The following is a 22,753-nucleotide window of genomic DNA, read 5'->3' as shown; positions in this document are numbered from 1 at the left end:
ACTTAAAACAATCTTGACATATATAGACTGCTATATCAAAACCTCAAACTGCTATATCAAAACCACAAACTAAAATTCTACAATAGATACACACAAAAAATAGGAAAAGCAGTCTAAACACAACACTAAAGATAGTCACCAAATCACAAGAGAATATAACAAAAGAGGAAGGTAAGAAAAAAAAGACCTAAAAAAACAAATCCCAAACAATTAACAATATGGCAATAAGAACATACATATCGATAATTACCTTACATGTAAATGGATTAAATGCTCCAACCAAAAGACACAGACTGGATGAATGGATACAAAACCAAGACCCATCTATATGCTGTTTACAAGAGACCCACTTCAGATCCAGGGACACATACAGACTGAAAGTGAGGGAATGGAAGATAGTATTCCATGCATATGGAAATCAAAAGAAAGCTGGAATAGCAATACACATATCAGACAAAATAGACTTTAAAATAAAGACTGTTACAAGAGACAAAAAAGAACACTACATAATGATCAAGGGATCAATCCAAGAAGAATATATAACAATTGTAAATATATATGCACCCAACATAGGAGCACCTCAATATATAAGGCAAATGCTAACAACCATAAAAGAAGTCAACATTATCACAATAATAATGGGGGACTTTAACACCCCACTTTCATCAATGGACAAATCATCCAGACAGAAAATCAGTAAAGAAACACAGGCCTTAAATGACACATTAGACCAAATGGACTTAATTGATATTTATAGAGCATTCCATCCAAAAGCAGCAGATTACACTTTCTTCTCAAGTGCACATGGAGCATTCTCCACAACAGATCACATCTTGGGTCACAAATCAAGCCTCGGTAAATTTAAGAAAATTGAAATCAAGCATCTTTTCCAAGCACAACGCTGTGAGACTAAAAATCAACTACAAGAAAAAAAGCTGTAAAAAAGACAAACATGTGGAGGCTAAACAATATGTTACTAAATAACCAATGGATGACTGAGGAAATCAAAAAATACCTAGAGACAAATGACAATGAAAACACGATGATCCAAAAACCTATGGGACACAGCAAAAGCAGTTCTAAGAGGGAAGTTTATAGCAATACAATCTTAACACAGGAAACAAGAAAAATCTCAAATAAACAACCTAAACTTACACCTAAAGCAATGAGAGAAAGAACAAATGAAACCCAAAGTTAGTAGAAGGAAAGAAATCATCAAAATCAGCAAAGAAATACATAAAATAGAGACAAAGAAAACAACAGCAAAGATCAATGAAACTAAAAGTTGGTTCTTTGAAATGATATACAAGATTGATAAGCCTTTAGCTAGACTCATCAAGAAAAAAAGGGAGAGAGCTCAAATCAATAAAATTAGAAATGATAAAGGAGAAGTTACAATGGACACCAAAGAAATACAAAGGATCATAAGAGACTACTACAAGCAACTATACACCAATAAAATGGACAACCTAGAAGAAGTCGACAAATTCTTAGAAAGTACAATCTTCCAAGACTGAACCAGGAATAAATAGAAAATATGAACAGACCAATCACAAGTACTGAACTTGAAACTGTGATTTAAAGACTCCCTACAAACAAAAGTCCAAGACCAGATGGCTTCATAGGCGAATTCTATCAAACATTTAGAGAAGAGTTAACACCTATCCTTCTGAAACTATTCCAAAAAAATTGTAGAGGAATGAACACTCCCAAGCTCATTCTACGAGGCCACATCACCGTTATCAAAACCAGACAAAAATATCACAAAGAAAGAAAAGTACAGGCCAATATCACTAATGAACATAGACACAAAAATCCTCAACCAAATACTAGCAGCTACATCTAAAAGAAAGAACAGCTACATCTAGAAGAATGACATTAGAACATTCTTTAACACCATACACAAAAATAAACTCAAAATGGATTAAAGAGCTAAATGTAAGGCCAGATACTATAAAACTCTTAGAGGAAAACACAGGCACAACACTCTTTGACATAAATTGCAGAAAGGTCTTTTTGGATCCACTTCCTAGAGTAATGAAAATAAAAACAAAAATAAACAAATGGGGCCTAATGAAACTTAAAAGCTTTTGCACAGCAAAGGAAACATAAACAAAATGAAAAGACAACCCACAGAATGGGAGAAAATATTCGTAAATGAAGCAACTGACAAGGAATTAATCTCCAAAATACACAAACAGCTCATGCAGCTTAATATAAAAAAAACAAACAACCCAATCAAAAAATGTGCATAAGATCTAAATAGACATTTCTCCAAAAAAGACTTACAGATGACCAACAGACACATGAAAAGATGCTCGACATCGCTAATTATTAGAGTAATGCAAATCAAAACTACAATGAGGTATCACCTAACACGAGTCAGAATGGCTGTCATCAAAAAGTCTACAAACAATAAATGCTGGAGAGGATGTGGAGAAAAGGGAACCTTCCTACACTGTTGGTGGGAATGTAAATTGGTACAACCACTGTGGAGAACAATATGTAGGTTCCTTAAAAAGCTAAAAACAGAACTACCATGTGCTCCAGCAATCCCACTCCTGGACATATATCTGGAGAAAACCATAATTCCAAAAGTACATGCACCCCAATGTTCATTTCAGCACTATTTACAATAGCCAGGACATGGAAGCAACCTAAATGTCCATTGACAGAGGAATGGATAAAGATGTACATATATACAGTGGAATATTACTCAGCCATAAAAAAGAACAAAATAATGCCATTTGCAGCAATATGGATGGACCTAGAGATCGTCATACTAAGTGCAGTATGTCTGACAGAGTAAGGTGAATATCATGTGATATTACTTACATGTGGAATGTTTAAAAAAATGATACAAATGAACTTATTTACAAAACAGAAACGGACTCACAGACTTTGAAAACAAACTTATGGTTACCAAAGGGGAAAGGTTGGGGGTGGGGGATACATTAGGAGTTTGGGATTAACATATACACACTACTATCTATAAAACATAATCAACAAGGACCTACTGTATAGCTCAGGGAATTCTACTCAATGTTCTATAATGACCTATATGGGAAAAAAATCTGAAAAGGAATGTATATATGTGTGTATATATAACTGAATCACTTTGATGTATACTTGAAACAGAACATTGTAAACCAAGTATACTCCAATATAAAATAAAAATTAAACTGAAAATATCATAAAATGATTCTTTATTGATTTAAAGTGAAAAATTACTTCACCATGAAAAATTAATAAGGTATTTACAAATGTCTTAATGGCTTAATTAAAGACCAGGTAACTTAGAAAGAGCTTGGAGGTGAAATTCTTGTAACATAAAATTAACCATTTTAAAGCAAACAATTCAATGGCATTTAGTACATTCACTGTGGTGTGCAACCACTGCCTCTGTCTAGTTCTAAAACACTGTCATCACTCCAAAATAATATTTATGCCCATATTAAGCAGTTACTCCCCATTCCTTCCTTCCCTCAGCCACTGGCAACCACATATCTGCTTTTTGTTGCTATGTATTTACCTATTCTGCATATTTCATATAAATGGAATCATACAATATGTGACCTTTGGTATGTGACTTCTTTCACTTAGTATAATGTTTTCAAGGTTCATCCATGTTGTAGCATGTGTCATTATTTTACTCCTTTTTATGGCTGAATAATCATTCTGCTGTATATATTTGCCACCATTTATTTATCTGTTCATTGATGTATATTTGAGCAGTGTTTGCCTTTTGGCTGTTGTGAATAATTCTGCTATAAACATCTGTATGCCAGGATTTATTTGAGGACCTATTTTCATTTATTCTGAGTACACACTAGGTAATATGGTAATTCTGTGCTTAACTTCTTGAGGAACCACCAAATGTTTTCCAGATAAAGCTTTGGAATGTTATTGTTTTGGACGTGAATTGGGGTGGATCGAGACACCAGAATCTGCTTTGTATTTTGCATATCAGCAATGCTATGGCATAGATAAGTGTAGGTAGTTGTCATTGTGAGAAATTGACTAAGCTGTTCTAGTTCCCAACAATGAAATTTTTAACTTAATACTCCACAGATACTAATCCTCACCCTTAGTGTGTCTTCCCATGTGCTGGCAAGAGAAGCTTTTGCAAGCTTTGCAGATCACAAACTAATTCCACCATTCCTCAAAATCTAGAGAAAATGGCAGCCCTGCTATTTTCCACAGTGATTCTTCTCTGGGGTGGTTATTACTCTAAAGCTATATTCCTAAGGAGAACAATCACAGGGTAAAAGAAAGGACTGTATTCTTTTTATTTATGCAGAGGTTTTCTTTAGATGACAAAACATTGTTAAGCACCTTTTTCTTGATTCTTACAGCATCCCTATAAAGGAGCTGGAGCTGGACTTGGGAGCCCTAAAACCTTATCAATAAAATCCAGCTCTCTAGAATGTGTTTTTAACCCTGTTTGCCAGATTCTCTATATTACACTGCCTTTAAAACTCCTCTTACTGCTAAGCAATTATGCCAAGTAAAATCCTGCCTTTCAATCACAGTGTATTTTAGTTGAATTTCAAGCTGACTAAAGTATTTACAAATCAAAATTCTAATTCCAAATATCTTTAAGAACCAGACCTAAATTTGGTATGTCATATAATAAAGACAGGCAAGAAGATCTTTGATTGGCAGTGAGGGACCTCTTTTAGCAGTCTTCAATGTTAACTTTATAAAATGCAGAACAACACACCATCTCACCATACACAAAAATAAACTCAAAATGGCTTAAAGACTTTAACATAATACATGACACCATAAAACTCCTAGAAGAGGTCATAGGCAAAACATTCTCTTACATAAATCATACCAATGTTTTCTTAGGTCAATCTCCCAAGGCAAAAGAAATAAAAACAAAAGTAAACAAATGGGACCTAATTAAACTTACAAGATTTTGCACAGCAAAGGAAACCATAAATAAAACGAAAAGACAACTTACAGAATGGGAGAAAATATTTGCAAGTTACTTGACTAACAAGGGCTTAATTTCCAAAATATATAAATAGCTCATACAACTCAACAACAAAAAAACAAACAACCCAATCAAACAATGGGCAGAAGACCTAAAGAGACATTTCTCAAAAGAAGACATACAGATGGCCAACAGGCACATGAAAATATGCTCAACATCGCTAATTATTAGAGAAATGCGAATCAAAACTACAATGAGGTACCACCTCACATCAGTCGGAATGGCCATCATTAAAAAGTCTACAAACAATAAATGCTGTAGAGGGTGTGGAGAAAAGGGACCTCTCCTACACTGTTGGTAGGAATGTAAGTTGGTGCAGCCACTGTGGAAAACAGTTCCTCAGAAAACCAAAAATAGAATTACGATATGATCCAGCAATCTCCCTCCTGAGCGTATACCCACACAAAACTATAATTCAAAAAGATACATGCACCCCTATGTTCACAGTAGCAGCATCTACAATAGCTAAGACATGGAAACAATCTAAATTTCCATCGACAGATGAATGGATAAAGAAGATGTGGAACACATATACAATGGAATAAAAAATGAAATAATGCCATGTTCAGCAACATGGATGCAACTAGAGATTATCATACTAAGTGAAGTCAGAAAGAGAAATACCATATGATATCACTTATATGTGGAATCCAAAATATGACACAAATGAACCTATCTATGAAACAGAAACAGAATCATGGGCACAGAGAACAGACTGGTGGTTGCTAAGGGGGAGGGGGTTGGAGAAGGGATGGAATGGGAGGTTGGGATTAGCAGATGTAGCGTTATGAATGGATAAACAACAATGGATAAGCACAGAGAACTATATTCAATATTCTATGAGAAACCATAATGGAAAATAATATTTAAAAAAAGAATGTATGTGTATGTATAACTGAATTACCTTGCTGTACAGCAGAAATTAAAACAACCTTGTAATCAACTATACTTCAATTTAAAAAATTGATAAAAAATAAAAAATAAAATGCAGAACAATTTAGATGAGGGAAAGGTTTTTAATAGGATGAGAAAGAAGTGGGGAGTATTTGTTACCCAATCCAATGAGGGAGTTCCTGAGTGTCTACAAGTGTCATGGCAACCCTGAGAAATTTAGTTCTCATAGACTAAAATTACTGAAGATTGGCTCTGAATTCTAGCATTTTTTTAACAAGAGAAAATATAAATATTTTATGAAAGTGTTATTTTTTGTTCCGCTTCTTCCATGTTTTATGCAAATATCAATTTATGATTGGTGGTAAAATTTTGCCTCATTTCCAGGGGTCTTTTTTACCCCACAGATTCTTTTTTTCAGTTTTGCCCTCTGAGTAGATGAAATGCTGCCCAAGTCTCCAGGCAGTGTGGGGTTAGGGTGGATGGAAAACCCCTTCAGTCTAAGAAACCTCTCTGAAATTTTAGCTTAGGGACATAGAATTAAAGTTATTTTCACCATTATTTTGTCATTAGTGTTGTCATTTAATTTTTGAAAAGATGATGCATAAACTTGTTTTTGCTTTGTTTTGTTTTAGTCAAGCAGTATGTAAAGGGCCTACAATGAAATGTAAGCCCCTCTCCCCACCCTTGTCTCTAGCCATGTAATTCCCCTTCCTAAAGGCAAATACTCTTATCATATTGTTGTATTCTTCTCAGAGATTTCTCAGCCATCTAATTGTACATATCTCCCCCCCTTTTTAAGCACACAGTGGTAGCGTACTTCATAGCTTCTTCAGCATATACTGCCTCCTCAGTACAGCTGTTACCAAAGGTACTGTGATTGTAAGGGGCAAATAAGATACTGATTTCCAACTAAGGAATAAAACAATCTGTGTAACAATCATTAAAAGAAATTTTTTCATTTGTCACCTGCGAACTTGGGGCTGATACAACCCATAGAAATTTAATTACTGTGAAGTAACTAAGTACTCTGAAATGCAAGAGAGGTAGGATTTATAATGTAGAGAGTCCTGGATCAGCCATCAGGACCAGGTTTCCCAACCAGTCATGTCATTAGTTGCATGACCTTAGCAAGTGATCTATTTCTCTACACCTATGTTTTCTAATTTGCAAATGAGAATGATAGTGTCTTCCCCTGCAAAGGGTACTGTGAGCATCAAATGAGACATGGAAAACTAGCAGTGTGCTATATGGCTGATAGTAACTTTTAGCCCATTACAATTATCCAGCAAGGTTTCAGGTCAAGATGGTGATATAGGTAGATCCTGAACTCACCTCCTCCCACAGACACATTGAATCTACAGCTACATATGGAACATTTGCCCCTGAAAAAAACCTAAAAACTAGCTGAGCAACTCGTACACATTGGGCAAAGGAGGAAAAAGGCCACATGGAAGCAGGTAGGAGCAGCTGACTTAAAATGTTGCCCTAAATCCCACCCCTGGTTCAGTGACCCACAATCAGGAGGGAACTCAAAACCTATAGCTTCTCCCTGAGGAGCAAAGGAACATCAGGCATCCTATCTTTTAAGACCTGCACCTGAGAGATGAGCCCCCAAAACATCTGGCTTTGAAAATGATCTGGGCTTGCATCCACGAGACCCTCAAGGCTTTAGAAAGCTGAGAACTGCTTCTTAAAGGGCTCACCCACCCCAGGGCCCAGCGCAGAAGCAGCTATGGAGAGACTCCTAGACTTTACATGAAAGAGCTTCACTTGCTAATCTTAATGCATTAGCCTCAGGGGCAGGCATCTAATTTAATGCATCTAGGGCCCTGACAGGGTGTCTCTAGGGACAGAGGCTGGCAGGCACCATCTTCATGCTTTCCCTCTGCTATGATCCAGAGTGCCAGTATCTCCCAGAGGGGAGCTTTTACACATGTCTGGTGCCCTGGTTTTTGTAGCTGCCACCCAGGGGACACCCTTTGATCACCAGGCTCTGGAGACCAGGGGTCGTGTATTCCTGGAACCCACAGGACTGTAACAATCTGAGAGTGAGTTTTTGGCAGACTGCCACCTCCCAAGGCACTGCACTGGCAGCCGACTGAAGCACACCCCCAGTCTTTCTGATAAAGACCTTTTGCTTATCCAGGAGCTTTGGCCTGAGGGGCAGGCTTCTGGTCTGGCACACTTCTAGGGGCCTACAGAATGGCTCTCAGGGAATGAGGCTGGTGGATGCCGTCTTTGTGCTATCCCTCTGCCTCACTCTAGCTCACTGGTGTCTCCAAGAAAGGAGCTTAAACACTTGTCTGGTGCCTCAGTTTTTTCAGCTGCTGCCAGGAGACACCTCTACATTGCCTGGCTCTGGTGACCAGCAGGGCTGACACTCCTGGGTCCCACAGAACTGAGAAAGCGTTCTTAAACAGATACCACCCTCAGGGCACAGCAAGAGGCAACAGACCCAGGAGCACAGTCTTTCCATGAAAGGCCTATAATCTTGTGCTGGAGCTTCAGCCTGAGGGCAGGCTCCCGGTTTGTCACATGTCTAGAAGCCTATCAAGGTGCTCCCAGGGAATGCAGGCCAGAGAACACGATTTTGTGACTCGCTCTGCCTCGCCACAATTTGTCAGTATCTCCCAGAAAGGAACTTACACACTTGTCTGGAGCCCCTATTTTTGTGACTGTACTCCAGGGTACATTCCAGATCTCCTGGCTCTGATAGCCAGCATGGCTTACAATTGCAGTCTGACAGGACTGTATATATTTGCATGCTTTAAAGTTGCTGCCTGAGGGTCTGGCTTCCAATCAGCCTGAATCTATGTGCTAGATATTCCTCTTTGGGACACTGACAGGTCTTGGAACACCTTCAACTACTAGGAGCTATTAAAAAATAAAATAGGCTGCTTGGACAATCACAAAGGCTTGAGAGAAAATGGAGAGTTAGGTCAGAGCTGGATGGTAAGTTTTACCTCCTACAGGAGGCCACTCCTTCAGGACTGGGAGAGGTGGCTATTTCATCTAATGCATGGAAATGAACACTTGAACACAGGAAGTCAAGCAAAATGAGGAATGTGTTCCAAACGAAAGAACAAGATAATACCTCAGAAAAAAACCTTCACGAAACGGACATACTTTATCCACCTGATAAAATGTTAAAGTTGGTAAAGAATGGATGAACATAGTGAGAATTTCAACAAAGAGATAGAAAATATAAGAAGGTACCAAAGAAAAGACATAGAGTTGAAGAATACAATAACTGAATTGAAAAATATGCTAAAGAGGTTCAACATCATACTACATGAAGCAGAATAAAGGATCAGTGAGCTCAAAGGGCAATGGAACTCATCCAATCACAGCAATAAAAAGAAAAAAGAATGAAAAAAGCCAAGAGAGCTTAAGGGACTTATGAGACAACATCTAGCAGACTAATATTTACATTATAGGAGTCCCAGATGGAGGAGAGAGAGAAAAGAAGGGGCAGAAAACTTATTTGAAGATATAATGGGGGACTTCCCTGGCAACACAGTGGTTGGGAATCCACCTGCCAATGCAGGGAGCATGGGTTCGATCCCTGGTCTGGGAAGAGCCCACATGCTGCAGAGCAGCTAAGCCCGTGCGCCACAACTACTGAGCCTGCGCTCTAGATGCTGTGAGCCACAACTACTGAGCCTGTGCACCACAACTACTGAAGCCCGCATGCCTAGAGCCCGTGCTCCACAACAAGAGAAGCCACCACAATGAGAAAGAAGCCCACGCACCGCAACAAAGAGTAACCCCCGCTCGCCACAACTAGAGAAAGCCCTCACGCAGCAGCAAAGACCCAACGCAGCCAAAAATAAGTAAATAAAAAATAAATAAATTTATTTAAAGAAAAAAAAGATATAATGCCTGAAGATTTCCTACCTGGGAAAGGAAAGAGACATCCAGATCAGGAAACCCACAGTGTTCCAAATAAGATGATGAATCCAAAGAGACCCACACCAAACACATTATATTTAAAGTGTCAAAAGTTAAAGAAAATCTTAAAAGCAGCAAGAGAAAAACAACTTGTTATATACAAGGGATTCCCCATACAACTACCAGCAAATATTTCAACAGAAACTTTGCATGCAAGAAAAGAATGGCATGATACATTCACTGTGCTGAAAGAAAAATAATTCCAACAAAGAATACTCTACTTGGCAAAGTTATCATTCAAAATTGAAGGAGAGATAAGCAAAATCTAAAAGAGTTCATCACCACTAAACTGGCCTTACAAGGAATGGTAAAGGGACTTCTCTAAGCTAAAAAGAAAGGTTGCTAATTAGTAACAAGAAAATATATGAAAGTATATATATCTCACTGGCAAAGGTAAATATGTAGTAAGGTAGTGGATCAGTCACTTATAAAGGTAGTATGAAGGTTAAAGACAAAAAAAATTAAAACTATAACTACAAAAATTAGTTAAGGGATATACAAGATAAATAGATGTAAAATCTGACATCAGAAACATAAAACAAGGCAGGGGGGAGTGAAAATGTAGAGCTTTTGAATGTGTTCAATCTTCAGTTTTTTTAATCAACTTAAAAATGTAAGTTGTTATATGTAAGCCTCATGGTTACCACAAAGTCAAAATCTATAGTAGATACAGTAATGATAATGAGAAAAATCTAAGCATACCATTAAAGAAAGTCATCAAACCACAAAGGAAGAGAGCAAGTGAAGAAGTAAGGAACAGAGGGGAACTATAAAACAGCGAGAAAGGAATTAAAATGGCAATAAGTACATACATATCAATAACAATGTTAAATGTAAAGGGACTAAATTTGCCAGTCAAAAGACAGAGTTGCTGAATGGAATAAAAAATAAGACCCATCTATATGCTGCCTACAAGAGACTCATCGCAGACATAAGGACACACACAGACTAAAAGTGAAGGGGTGGAGAAAGATATTCCATGCAAATGGAAACCAAAAGGAAGCTGGGGTGGCTATATTTATATCAAACAAAGTAGATTTTAAAACAAAGACTGTAATCAGAGACAAAGGAGGGCATTACATAATGATAAAGAGGTCAATCCAACAAGAGGATATAAAATTTGTAAGTATTTATGCACCTAACATAGGAATACTTAAATATATAAAACAAATATTAACAGACCTAAAAGGAGGAATAAACAGCAATACAATAATAGTAGGGGACTTCAGTACCCTACTTGAGTCAATGTAAAGATCAGACAGAAAATCAGTAAGGAAATGTCAGCCTTAAATGACACTTTAGACCAGATGAACTTAACAGATATATATATAAATATAGATATCTATAGATCAGTATACACATGCCATCCAAAAGAAGCAGAATACATATTCTTTCCTAGTGCATGTGGAATATTCCCCAAGACAGATTATATGTTAGGCCACAAAACAAGTCTTAATAAATTTAACAAGACTGAAATCACATCAAGCATCTTTTCTGACCACAACAGTATGGAACTAGAAGTCAATTACAAGAAGAAAGCTAGGAAATTCACAAATATGTGGAAATTAAACATGCTACTGAACAACCAATGGGTCACAGAATAAATCAAAAGAAAAGTCAAAATTACCTTGAGACAAATTAAAATGGAAATAGAACATACCAAAAGTTAGGTGATGCAGTAAAAGCAGTTCTGAGATGTATGTTCATAGTAATAAATGCCTACACCTCAAGAACCAAGAAAGATCTCAAACAACATAACATCACACCTCAAGGAACTAGAAGAAGAACAAATAAACCCAAAGTTATTAGAAGGAAGGAAATAACAAAGATCAGAGCAGAAATAAATGAAATAAAGACTAAAAAGACAATAGAAAAGATCAATGAAACTAATAGCTATTTCTTTGAAATGATAGAATTGACAAAACTTTAGCTACACTCAGCAAGAAAGAAAAGTGACAGAAACCAAATCAAAACAGTTAAAAATGAAAAATGAGACATTACAACTGATACCACAGATATACAAAGGATGGTAAGAGGCTTCTATGAACAACTATATGCCAACAAACTGGACAACCTAGAAAAAATGAAAAAATCTCTCAAACAAAAACCTTCTGAAATTGAATCAGTAACAAAAAAACCTCTCAACAAAAAGAAGTCTAGGAATGAATGGCTTCACTGGTGAATTTTACCATACATTCAAAGAAGATTAATACCAGTCATTCTCAAACTCTTCCAAAACAGAAGAAGAGGGAATACTCCCAAACTCATTTTATGAGTCCATCATTACTCTGATATCAAAACCACACAAAGACATCACAAGAAAAGAAAATTACTTGGAGGGGCTGCAGAGTGTAACCATGGCCAGGTCGAGTCCACATTCAAGATTTCAGGATGTGGACATGCAGCAGCTGGTGACACAGAACCTGGCTTGAGGTACTGACCAGTATTTCACCCCCAGATGCTTCAGCATCTGGTGACATCAATGTCACCTCAAGAAGTTCGGGCACATCAAGTAAACTATGAATCTAACCTTCCTGGGAGAGCCCCTCTGGATCTGCTCCAATCCTGACTGAGGAGTCTCCTCCCCTCTCTTCTGCCATTGTTCCTGATGAACACAGAAGCAAAAATTCTCAACACAACGTTAGCAAACGGAATTCAGTAATACATTAAATAATAAAAGGATCATACATCATGATCAAGTGGGATTTATTCCAAGGATACAAGGATGGTTTAACATCTGCAAATCAATCAACATGATGCACCACATTAACAAAATAAAGGCTAAAAATCATATCATCATATCATCTCAATAGATACAGAAAAAGCATTGGACAAAACTCAACATCCCATTAAGATAAAAATTCTCAACAAAGTGGGTACAGAGGAAATGTACCTCAACATAATAAAGGTCACATATGACAAGCCCACAGCTAACATCACAGTTCACAGTAAAAAGCTGAAAGCTTTTCCTCTAAGAACAGGAACAAGATAAGGATGCCCACTCTCACCACTTTTATTCAACATAGTATTGGAAGTCCTAGCCACAGCAATTAGGCAAGAGAAAGAAATAAAAGGAATCCCATTTGGAAAGGAAGAAGTAAAACTGTCCTTATTTGCAGATGAAATGATATTATATAGAAAATCCTAAAGTCTCCACCAAGAAACTGTTAGAACTAATCAATGAATACAGTAAATTGCAGGATACAAAGTCAAAATACAAAAATCTGTTGTGTTTCTATACACTAATAACAAATTATCAGAAAGAGAAATTAAGGAAACAGTTCCATTTATAATTGCATCAAAAACAATAAAATATCTAGGAATAAATTTCACCAAGGAGGTGAAAATCCTGTACATTGAAAACTATCAGACACAACCAAAGAAACTGAAGAAGACACAAGTAAGTGAAAAGATATTTCATGCTCATGGATTGGAAGAATCAATATTAATAAAATGTTCATACTACCCAAAGCAATCTACAGATTCAGTGCAATCCCTATCAAAATTCCAATGGCATTTTTCACATAACTGGATCAAATAATACTAAAATTTGTGTGGAACCACAAAAGACCCTGAACAGTCAAAGCAATCTTGAGGAAGAAGTACAGAGCTAGGGGCATCATGCTCCCTGATTTCAAACTATACTACAAAGCTATTGTATTTAAAGCAGCATGGTATTAGAATTAAACAGACACACAGATCAATAGAACAGAATAGAAAGCCTAGAAATAATCCCATGCATAAATGGTCAATTAATTTATGACAGAGGAGGCAAGAATATACAATGGAGAAAGGACATCTCTTCAATAAATGTTGGGAAAACTGGACAGCCACATGCCAAAGAATGAAACAGACCACTATCTTACACCATATGCAAAAATTAACTCAAAATGATTAAAGACTTGACTATAAGACCTGAAGTCATAAAACTCCTAGAAGAAAACATAGGCAGTAAGCTCTAATGCTGGAGTTTTTGGATTTGACATCAAAGCAAAGGCAACAAAAGCAAAAATAAACCAGTTGGGCTATTTCAAACTAAAAAGCTTCTGCACAACAAAGGAAACCATTTACAAAATAAAAGGACACCTACCGAATGAGAGAATATATTTGCAAGTCGTATATCTGATAGGGGTTAATATTTAAATATATAAAGAACTCATGCAACTCAAGACAAAAAACAATCTGATTAAAAAATGGGCAGAAGTTCAGAATAGACAGTTTTCCAAAGAAGGGATATACATGGCCAACAGTTTCATGAAAAGATACGCAACATCACTAAGCATCAGGGAAATGCAAATCAAAACCACAGTGACTTATCACCTCATACCTGTTAGAACAGCTGTTATTAAAACGAGAAATAACAAGTGTTGGCCAGGTTGTGGAGAAAAGGATCCCTCCTCCACTGTCGGGAGGAATGTAAATTGGTGCAACCACTATGGAAAACAGTGTGGAGGTTCCTCATAAAGCTAAAAATAGAGCTACCATATGATCTAGCAGTTCCACTTCTGGGTATTTATCTGAAGAAAACAAAAATGCTAACTCAAGAAGATAATATGCACCCCCGTGTTCATTTGCGGCATTATTTACAATAGCCAAGATATGGAAATAGCCTAAGTTTACATCAATGGACGAATGAATAAAGAAGATATGGTGTGTATATACAATAGAATATTATTCAACCTTAGCAAAGAGTGAAATCATGCCATTTGTGACAACATGGATGAACCTTGAGGGTATCATGCTAAGGGAAATCAGTCAGACAGAGAAAGACAAATACTGTATAATCTCATTTATATGTGAAATCTAAACAACAACAATAAAACCACTCTCATAGATACAGAGAACAGGCTGGTGGTTGCCAGAGTCAAGCAGTAGGAGGTAGGGGGAGGGTGAATGAAGGTGGTCAAGAGGTACAAATTCCAGTTATAAAACAAATGAGTCATGGGGCTCTAATGTAAAACATGGTGACTATAATTAATAGTACTATATTGCATATTTGAAAGTTGCTAAGAGAGTAGATCTTGAAGTTCTCATCACAAGAAAAAAAATGTTTATGACTATGGATGGTGACTATGGATGGTGATGTTGACTAGACTTATCGTGGTGATTATTTTGCAATATATACAAATATTAAATCATCATGCTGTACACCTGAAACTAATATAATGTTATGTCAATTATATCTCAATAAGAAAAATAAAGAATTATTAATTAATTTTTAAAAATTATCCAGCGAAACCAGATTCAAAAGTCAAGGTTACAGGGCTTCCCTGGTGGCGCAGTGGCTAGGAATCCGCCTGCCAACACAGGGGACACGGGTTCGAGCCCTGGTCCGGGAAGATCCCACATGCCACAGAGCAACTAAGCCCGTGAGCCACAACTACTGAGCCCCTGTGCCACAACTACTGAAGCCCGCACGCCTAGAGCCCGTGCTTGGCAACGAGAAGTCCACGCACTGCGACAAAATGTAGCCCCCATTCGTCGCAACTAGAGAAAGCCTGCGTGCAACAATGAAGACCCAACGCAGACAAAAATAATAAAGTTAAATAAAATTTTTTTTAAAAGTCAAGGTTACAGAGTTAGGTTATAAGCTTTCATTTCTAGAGTGTGATCTTAGTTTATAATACAACTGGCCATTCTTGATCTCTTCCTAGATACTATCTTACAAAAATAAGGTATTTGGCTCTCTATGCTTTGTACTTCCTTAAGGAGTTAATTAGTCTTAACTTGTAACCATTGAATGATTTTCATAAAAAGTTTTAAATTATTGGATGCCAAACATGAAAAGAGTTGATATGCAGACAGGGAAACTAATCTTCCTACCGACTAGCATAGTGAATGTCCGTAATTACTGTCTAGTAAGAAGGAAGCTAATTCACACAGCTGGAGACGATGATCAGCAAGTACACTCCAAACTCTGACATCAGAGCAGTTATAACATAGGCATACTCTCATTCTCGTTGTACTGTTTTCAAGAAAGAGAAAAGGCCATCCTACTCAAAGTAACAAGACATTTTGAGAGGATGAGCATTTATACATCCTGGAATGGCAGAAATATGTTGGAAAATCTTGAAAATTCATAGCCTTTTCTGCCTCCCCTCCTTGATTTCACATTCATTCCAGAAGATATCTGGTATTGGCTTTTATCTCTGTGTTTCTCTAGAAGATTACCAAGGGAAAAAAAACTAAACTAAACTAAACTAAGAGCTAGCTTATGTAATTCAGTAAAGCAGGTGCACCAAGATATTTTGACAAAACACAGCACCATGTAATTTAAAGAAGTTGTTTTTATCAGCCAGCTATGTTAATTTCTACTCTATTCAAAACACAGAAAAATGTATTTTCCATAAATGAAACTATCAGTGGAGAAAATGAGAATTTTAAGCATGTAAGAATATCTGTAAACAGTGATGAGTAAAAAATTGAAGTTAAGAAACTTTCCTTATTGCTTTAAGTTTGTTTGTAATTTTAGTAGAAAGAAAATGATGCAGGCAGAAGACAAAATTGCAGAACTCCAACTTATTTAATCTCCTAGGCATCGATGTGTACAAATTTATATCTTTTTTATATAAACTATCTATCTCATTTAGAGGCCACAGAGAAAGTAAGCTTGCATACTGAGTGAATATTTGTTCTTAGTGGGGAAATGTGATTTGGAAGGTGGCTTGGTTAAAGTAGCAGCCTGAAGACTATTCATTTAATTGGTAATATTACTACTCCTGGAAAGCAAAACTAGTCAAGAAAATAAGACCACTAGTTATTGAATTCCTGGTAAGTTTAAATATGTTAATATGTGACTGACATAGACATACACAACCAGAAATGGTCACCCGCTTATCCAGTGACCTGAATGTGGTTTTGTTCACCCTTCAGGGAGATACAGCTCTGAGAGTGATGTGTGGAGCTTTGGCATCCTCCTCTGGGAGACCTTCAGCTTAGGGGTCTGCCCATACCCTGGAATGACAAATCAACAAGCTCGGGAACAAGTGGAAAGAGGTGAGCCAAAGACACAGGGTAGCAGTATTCACACCCAGCCCGGGCAGTGCTGGTGCCGTGTCTGCATTTCCTGGGAAGAGGAAGGGAGTAGTCTCGGGCACATGATAGAAGAGGTGCTGGTTAATCTACTTTTGAACTTTATGGATGGTGTGGCTCTTATACAACCAAACCAACAACAACAACAAAGACTTTAAAAGATAGATCCCAGCTCTTTGAAAATAGAAAACTCTAGGCTTTTCTTCCACTCCCCCTGCCTGGCATGACACCTGCAAGGCTGTGCCATTCACTATCTTCCAGGGAAACAGGAGATTGAGGAATACCACCTATTTTTTATTCTATGCCAAATAAACACTGTTAATATTACTGCAAATTGAAATGTAGTTAGACTTCAGGAAGAAGTTGAGAATTTTGGAACAGTTCTGAAGAAGCCCTATGGTGTTCTCAGATCAGGGACAGGAATAAGCAGGTGACGGTGACACCCTCACGTGCACTTGTGTAGTCCCTGGCTTTCAACAACAACAACAAAACACTTTCAACAAAATACCAGTGCCCTAGGGGTCAGGCCCCTCAAGGGGGGCATGGTTGTAGAATCGGGTGTAGGAAGATGACCTTCCAGCTTCCTTCCTCCCTTTTCCTACTGCTCCTGAGGCAAATGCACACAGGCACACACATACCACCCAGCACACTGCTGGGACACTGCCAGGTGACTTTGAATTAAAGATAATATTCTTCTCAGACTGTAAAGGAATATGCCTCATATTCATTTTTATTTCACTTTTAATGTTTATAAATCCTCATCCTTTTCCTCATCTTCAAAAACCTGAGTTGTAGAGATGATTTTTTAAAACTCTGCCTACAGCATCTAAAAGCAAATTCTAAAAGCAAATACTTAGAGCAACTAAAACATGCATTTGTATGTGATGTATCTTACATCAGACTTTGTGACAAATGAACAAACAGAAAGTGGGTTCTTTGAACTAGAAGGTAATGATGTTGCTCTATTAATATTAAAGTCTGCATTACTTACAGAAAAAAAATCAGTTTGCCCTGAAATGGATTTTTTGTTTCTATTAACCAACAACATAAGGTACTAAAAATTACAAACTGCATAATGCCCTATGTGAACATCTATATCTTATCCCCATTCTAAATTCTGTTCTTCTTCTCTTGGGTCTTCAGGATACCGAATGTCAGCCCCTCAGCATTGTCCAGAGGACATTTTTAAAATTATGATGAAGTGTTGGGATTATAAACCTGAAAACCGCCCCAAGTTCACTGAACTTCAGAAAGAGCTCACTGTCATCAAGAAGAAGATCACATAGTGACAGAACAGTGCAAACTCAGCCTCCAGGACTTGGTCCTCCAGCAGAGTAAGATTGTTCTTCTCGTTAACAATGAGTTTATACCACGTTATGTGCAACCGTCTTCTAAGGTTATTTTTTTTAATTAACTGTTTTTTAAATATGTGCCGTTAAAAAAAGTCAAAGGCAAATGCATTCAAGAAACAGGTAGTCCTACCAGGGGCTTCTCAGCTCACCACAGCAATCCTGCCATTTCAGCCCTTTGTAAATAGAAAAGCACAGGCTCTAAATGTGAGGGGGAACCAATCCATCTTTTTCACACCAGGACCATCGATGTTTCTCAGAGATTCTTTACTTCAGACCCCGTTCACGGCTGCTGTCCCATGCCACAGACCCTACTCGATTGGTGCTATCAGCTGCATTGGTAATGCCATGTCTGCAGGACACATTCCAACCAAAGCTGGCTTTCTGCTCTGCCAAGGCAAGGGTGTATTTGTAAACATCATTTTATATTGAGAATTATTTAGACCTCCTAGGGGTTTTCTTTCCTTTCTCGCCAGAAATAAGCGCAGTGTAAGAATCCTCACATTCCTGTCTTATTGGTAAAGCTGTTGTTTCCCTCCCCTTTTGTCCAGGCATCAGAAAATGATGCCTGGAATGTCCTCAAAGAGCTCTTAATTGAGGCCACAGCTATTAAAGAATGTTTCAGACAGCTGTGAAGGCAAGAAGTAAGTTGGAACAGGAGGACGGTCTGGAGAAAGGGGCGCAGCTAAAGTCATCATCAAAGAGAAGGAAAGGAAAATAGAAAATCTGCCTTCTTACCAGAGTTATGCTTTTACACACACACACACACACACACACACGCTTTATTTTATGGTCTGATTCACGAAAAAGGTTCTAAGAAATGTTTTCAGGAGTTCACAGATAGAGCCTTCTTGTCAACAAAAAATTCTTTAGAGAAATTCCAAAGCACGAGCCTACAGAAATAACAGCATAATTTCAAGTACCTTCATATGAGAGGAGACATCCCAGAATTTAATTCTGTTCATTTGTGCCAGTTTCCAGAGCTGTCAGAATTTCATGATTCTAGTTCATAAACACATCCATGTGTGTACACACATGGGCATGCGCCCCCCACACAGACACACAGCCACACACACGCACATAATACCGAGAAACCTGGCAGGTATGAATGGAGTAAATTGGTTAAGAAGTCAAATGAACATTATTAAGGAAAAAGCTATAGAGATAGCCCTCCTTTGTCCACTTTCCCCCTTCATTTACTCTTATACTGCTACCTGAAAATTCTTATCATTAGCTGACCCATATATGAGCACGGTTTGGAGATGCTTCATATGAATAAAATGTAACAGAGTTTAAACTAGGATTGTCTTTAGCTGAATCTTAGCTTCATCCAGGGAACTTACCCCATGGTCTGTATATAGTTGCCTCTCAGGATAAATATGTGTGTAAGAGATGGTCACGCTCAGGGGTAAATGTGGCCTGGGAGCTTTTAATAAGTGCTCAGGCCTGTGTCCATATAGCACAGTAGTGATTATTTGGTCTACATTCATTGGAAGAGCTTATGGGATAGAAAATTCCTCCTGCCCCCTCCACCTATTTGCTGCCTAGGAATATCACTGCACACAACTCACACCCAGTACTACTTTCAAGAGTAAACAGGATAATACTGAGGAGAAAAATGGCTTGTGTCTACCACTTCAATCTCCTTGAAGTTTCATACACATTTAATGATTACCACATCCAGACAAAAATGAAAGCATAATAAACTTGCCCGCAAAAATATTGCAATATACAAAGTAACTCTTTTTTAATCAGCATTGTTTCCCTTCTGTCAAATATTATGAGTAAAATGAAACCTTCTTTTGATGGCATATACTGTGGTAAATCAAAGCACAGACTCATGAATTAAGATTAAGAGCTCTGGTCTTCAGGCACTTGCCAGCCTTCAAAAGCAAGAATAAAATGGGGACATTTCCACCCTTTGCCAGTATTTCCAAGTGCATCTCTCTGTAATATTCTTTGTTTAAAGAAAACAGCCTCCCATCACTTAGCAGCCGCACTGCTAAGCTCTCAGCAAAGAGAGAGAATGATGGTTTGGGCTTTAATTTTGTGAACAAGACCTGAAGCTTAATCATTGCATTCTGGTGTAAAGAACGAACATGGCATTGATATTTCACTCATCCAGGCTGTTAGAATTTGCAGTTCACATCGTAACTGTGTGCTTAAATTAAAGAAGCTTTTCAAAACATCGTGACATCTGCAGCATTTAAATTCTATTTTATTCTTTGTCCCAAAGCAGGCAGTGGTACAGTTCAGGATTAATAACTCATCGGGAGTCTTTCAGGATCATATCAGTTATATAGAATTTTTAATTTAATATAGGCACATGCATTAAGAAAAACGTATGCAGACTGTTTTTTACTGTTAACTTTGTTGTGCTTGAAGCATAATTTATTCATCCCTTCTGTCACTGATAATTATTGGAATTATGTACTTTAGGAGGCTAATCCATACCCAAAAAGCGTACACACAAATTCTCCTCTGAATTTGCAAGTTGATACAGGGAAAGAAGGTTTCGGAAACACATAAAATCCTATGACTTGTTTAGTAAGAAAACAGTAACCAAAATTTTAGTAACCAAAATTGCCACTGGTCTGAATGTAATTCAGCCAGGTCACAAATCTTTGTCTTGTTAATGGATTTTTCACGCGTTGCATTTGTTACTCCTATGTAGTTTCTGTCATAATTCCTTAAATTTATGAATATGGAGTGGCGGGGGTGGGGCGGGTAAGCCCAGGCAGCCTGACTCTCACCTGCATTTTTCTATCTTGAATCACCAAGGAGCCTTTATGAGAAATATTTAAGTAGTTCATCATTTTTCAAGGAAAGAAATCTTTTATTGTCAAATTAACATTTATTACCAACATGTGAAACCTAAAATTATTTTGCACTCCATGTAATCTAAGGTTACTTCCCAAAGCCAACATATTCTTTCTCTTCTAGGAAATAATAATAAAGGATGAATAGGTTTTGTTTAGACTTTCAAAACCAGAGGTCTCATTTTAGTCCATCCTGCCACTAGGTCCCCAGTGAAAGGTCTTATGTAATCATTTCTCTCTTATCTCCCAAATTTTATATAGTCAATAAAATTCTTTGTCCATAATTCACCATTTTATCACAGATACGATATTACTGAAACCTGTTACTAGCACACCAGTGTAGAACATGAGTCTAATTGCTTCAGCCAATTTTCAGCACACATTTCACAACTGTTTTTCATTTGAGGGTTGTTTTAAAAGAAAAGAAAATGTTTAGTCATTGAAATAGTCTTAATTTCCTTTAAACCATGGTATGGTTTTCTTGTCTGTGTTATACTCATTGTTTCAGTTTTGCCATATAGTTTTATGTAAAGTTTGGCTAATACCACTAAAATAATCGTGGCTTCACAATACTGGTATGACTTGTGTCAAGAAGAAAGTGTTTTAATTATAATATATGCCACACACTGAGGATATTGTAGTGGGATAAACATAAAAATGAGAATGCAAAAATACATGTCTAGGTAGTATGTTACTGTCGTTCGGTTACCTCAGTCACACTACTTTCCAGCTCACTCATCAGATGTTCTAAAAATGTACCTGAAAACCTTCCTTAGTATACTCTACGGACACTGTTCTGTGGCTGTGTGTCTTTTGATGTGAGATCAGTTGATACTTTCTGAAAAGAGGGTTTGTTTGTTTGTTTGCCTCAACCCTCTTTTTACATATAGGTACCTCCCACACACCATTGGTATTTTAATTGTTTCTTATCAACAGAATTGATTGTCCATAAACACTATTCTGAGTCATGTAAAGACCAACTTTTGTATTTAGGAGGTCGGAGCCCTCACACAAAACAGAGAATAATGCAAAATACAAAGAACAAAAAGGGACAGACAATTGAAAAAGATATGGTTTCTTTATGTATTAATATGTTAAGTAAAACAAAGATTTTATATGAAAATGAATTTCTATTACAGTTCCATTACACTATTAAGTTAGCATGAAAGTTTACCATTAAAATAAAGTGTTACCTATTTTATTACTAACTCTGATTTGCTTATACGTACCAGAAATTTTTTATTAAATATTTTAGTTTTATTTATTTTTCTTTGTTTTGATTAGTTTCATATCAAGTCTGAATAATATATTATTTGGGAAGATCCAGAACTACATATTAATTTCTGCCAAAGAAAATATTCTAATTAAAAGTCAATATTTCATGTACCAAGATGACCTACTTGAAGGAGATACTGCTACAGTTGTAGAGTCCCATAAAAGTCTCCTTTAAAAAATAATGCTATAATACAGAAGGTGTAAAACTATATATCTTAGTCATAATTCAATTTAAGGAAATATTTTTAACCCCTTGAAGACCATCCTACTGCCTCATACTGATTCAAAGAGTAAATTCTGAATTGTTAAGTGAAGACATTAAAGACTGCCTAATAAAGACTGAGGTTCTTAGGTGGTAGAAAAATCCTACTGTACTAAATTCCTAGTCACTTTAAACTGGGGAGATATAATGAGCATAGGCTTCAGCACAT

General features: G+C 37.1%; 1 protein-coding gene across 4 annotated transcripts in view; it reads left to right on the top strand.

The window, feature by feature from the left end:
• Positions 1–22,273, top strand: part of FER (FER tyrosine kinase) — a 479,199-nt gene extending 456,926 nt beyond the window's left edge. For all 4 annotated transcript variants that reach the window (XM_082623771.1, XM_082623772.1, XM_082623769.1 and 1 more), the window contains 2 exons: positions 16,721–16,843; positions 18,023–22,273. In XM_082623771.1, the coding sequence (XP_082479897.1) occupies positions 16,721–16,843; positions 18,023–18,165 (266 nt within the window). In that variant the 3' untranslated portion in view covers positions 18,166–22,273. The remainder of the gene's footprint in view (positions 1–16,720; positions 16,844–18,022) is intronic.
• The last annotated feature ends 480 nt before the right edge of the window (positions 22,274–22,753 follow it).

Source organism: Mesoplodon mirus, assembly GCF_964341445.2.
Source record: "Mesoplodon mirus genome assembly, chromosome: 5".
Lineage (NCBI taxonomy): Eukaryota > Metazoa > Chordata > Mammalia > Artiodactyla > Ziphiidae > Mesoplodon > Mesoplodon mirus.
This window is presented reverse-complemented; position numbering and strand designations above follow the sequence as displayed.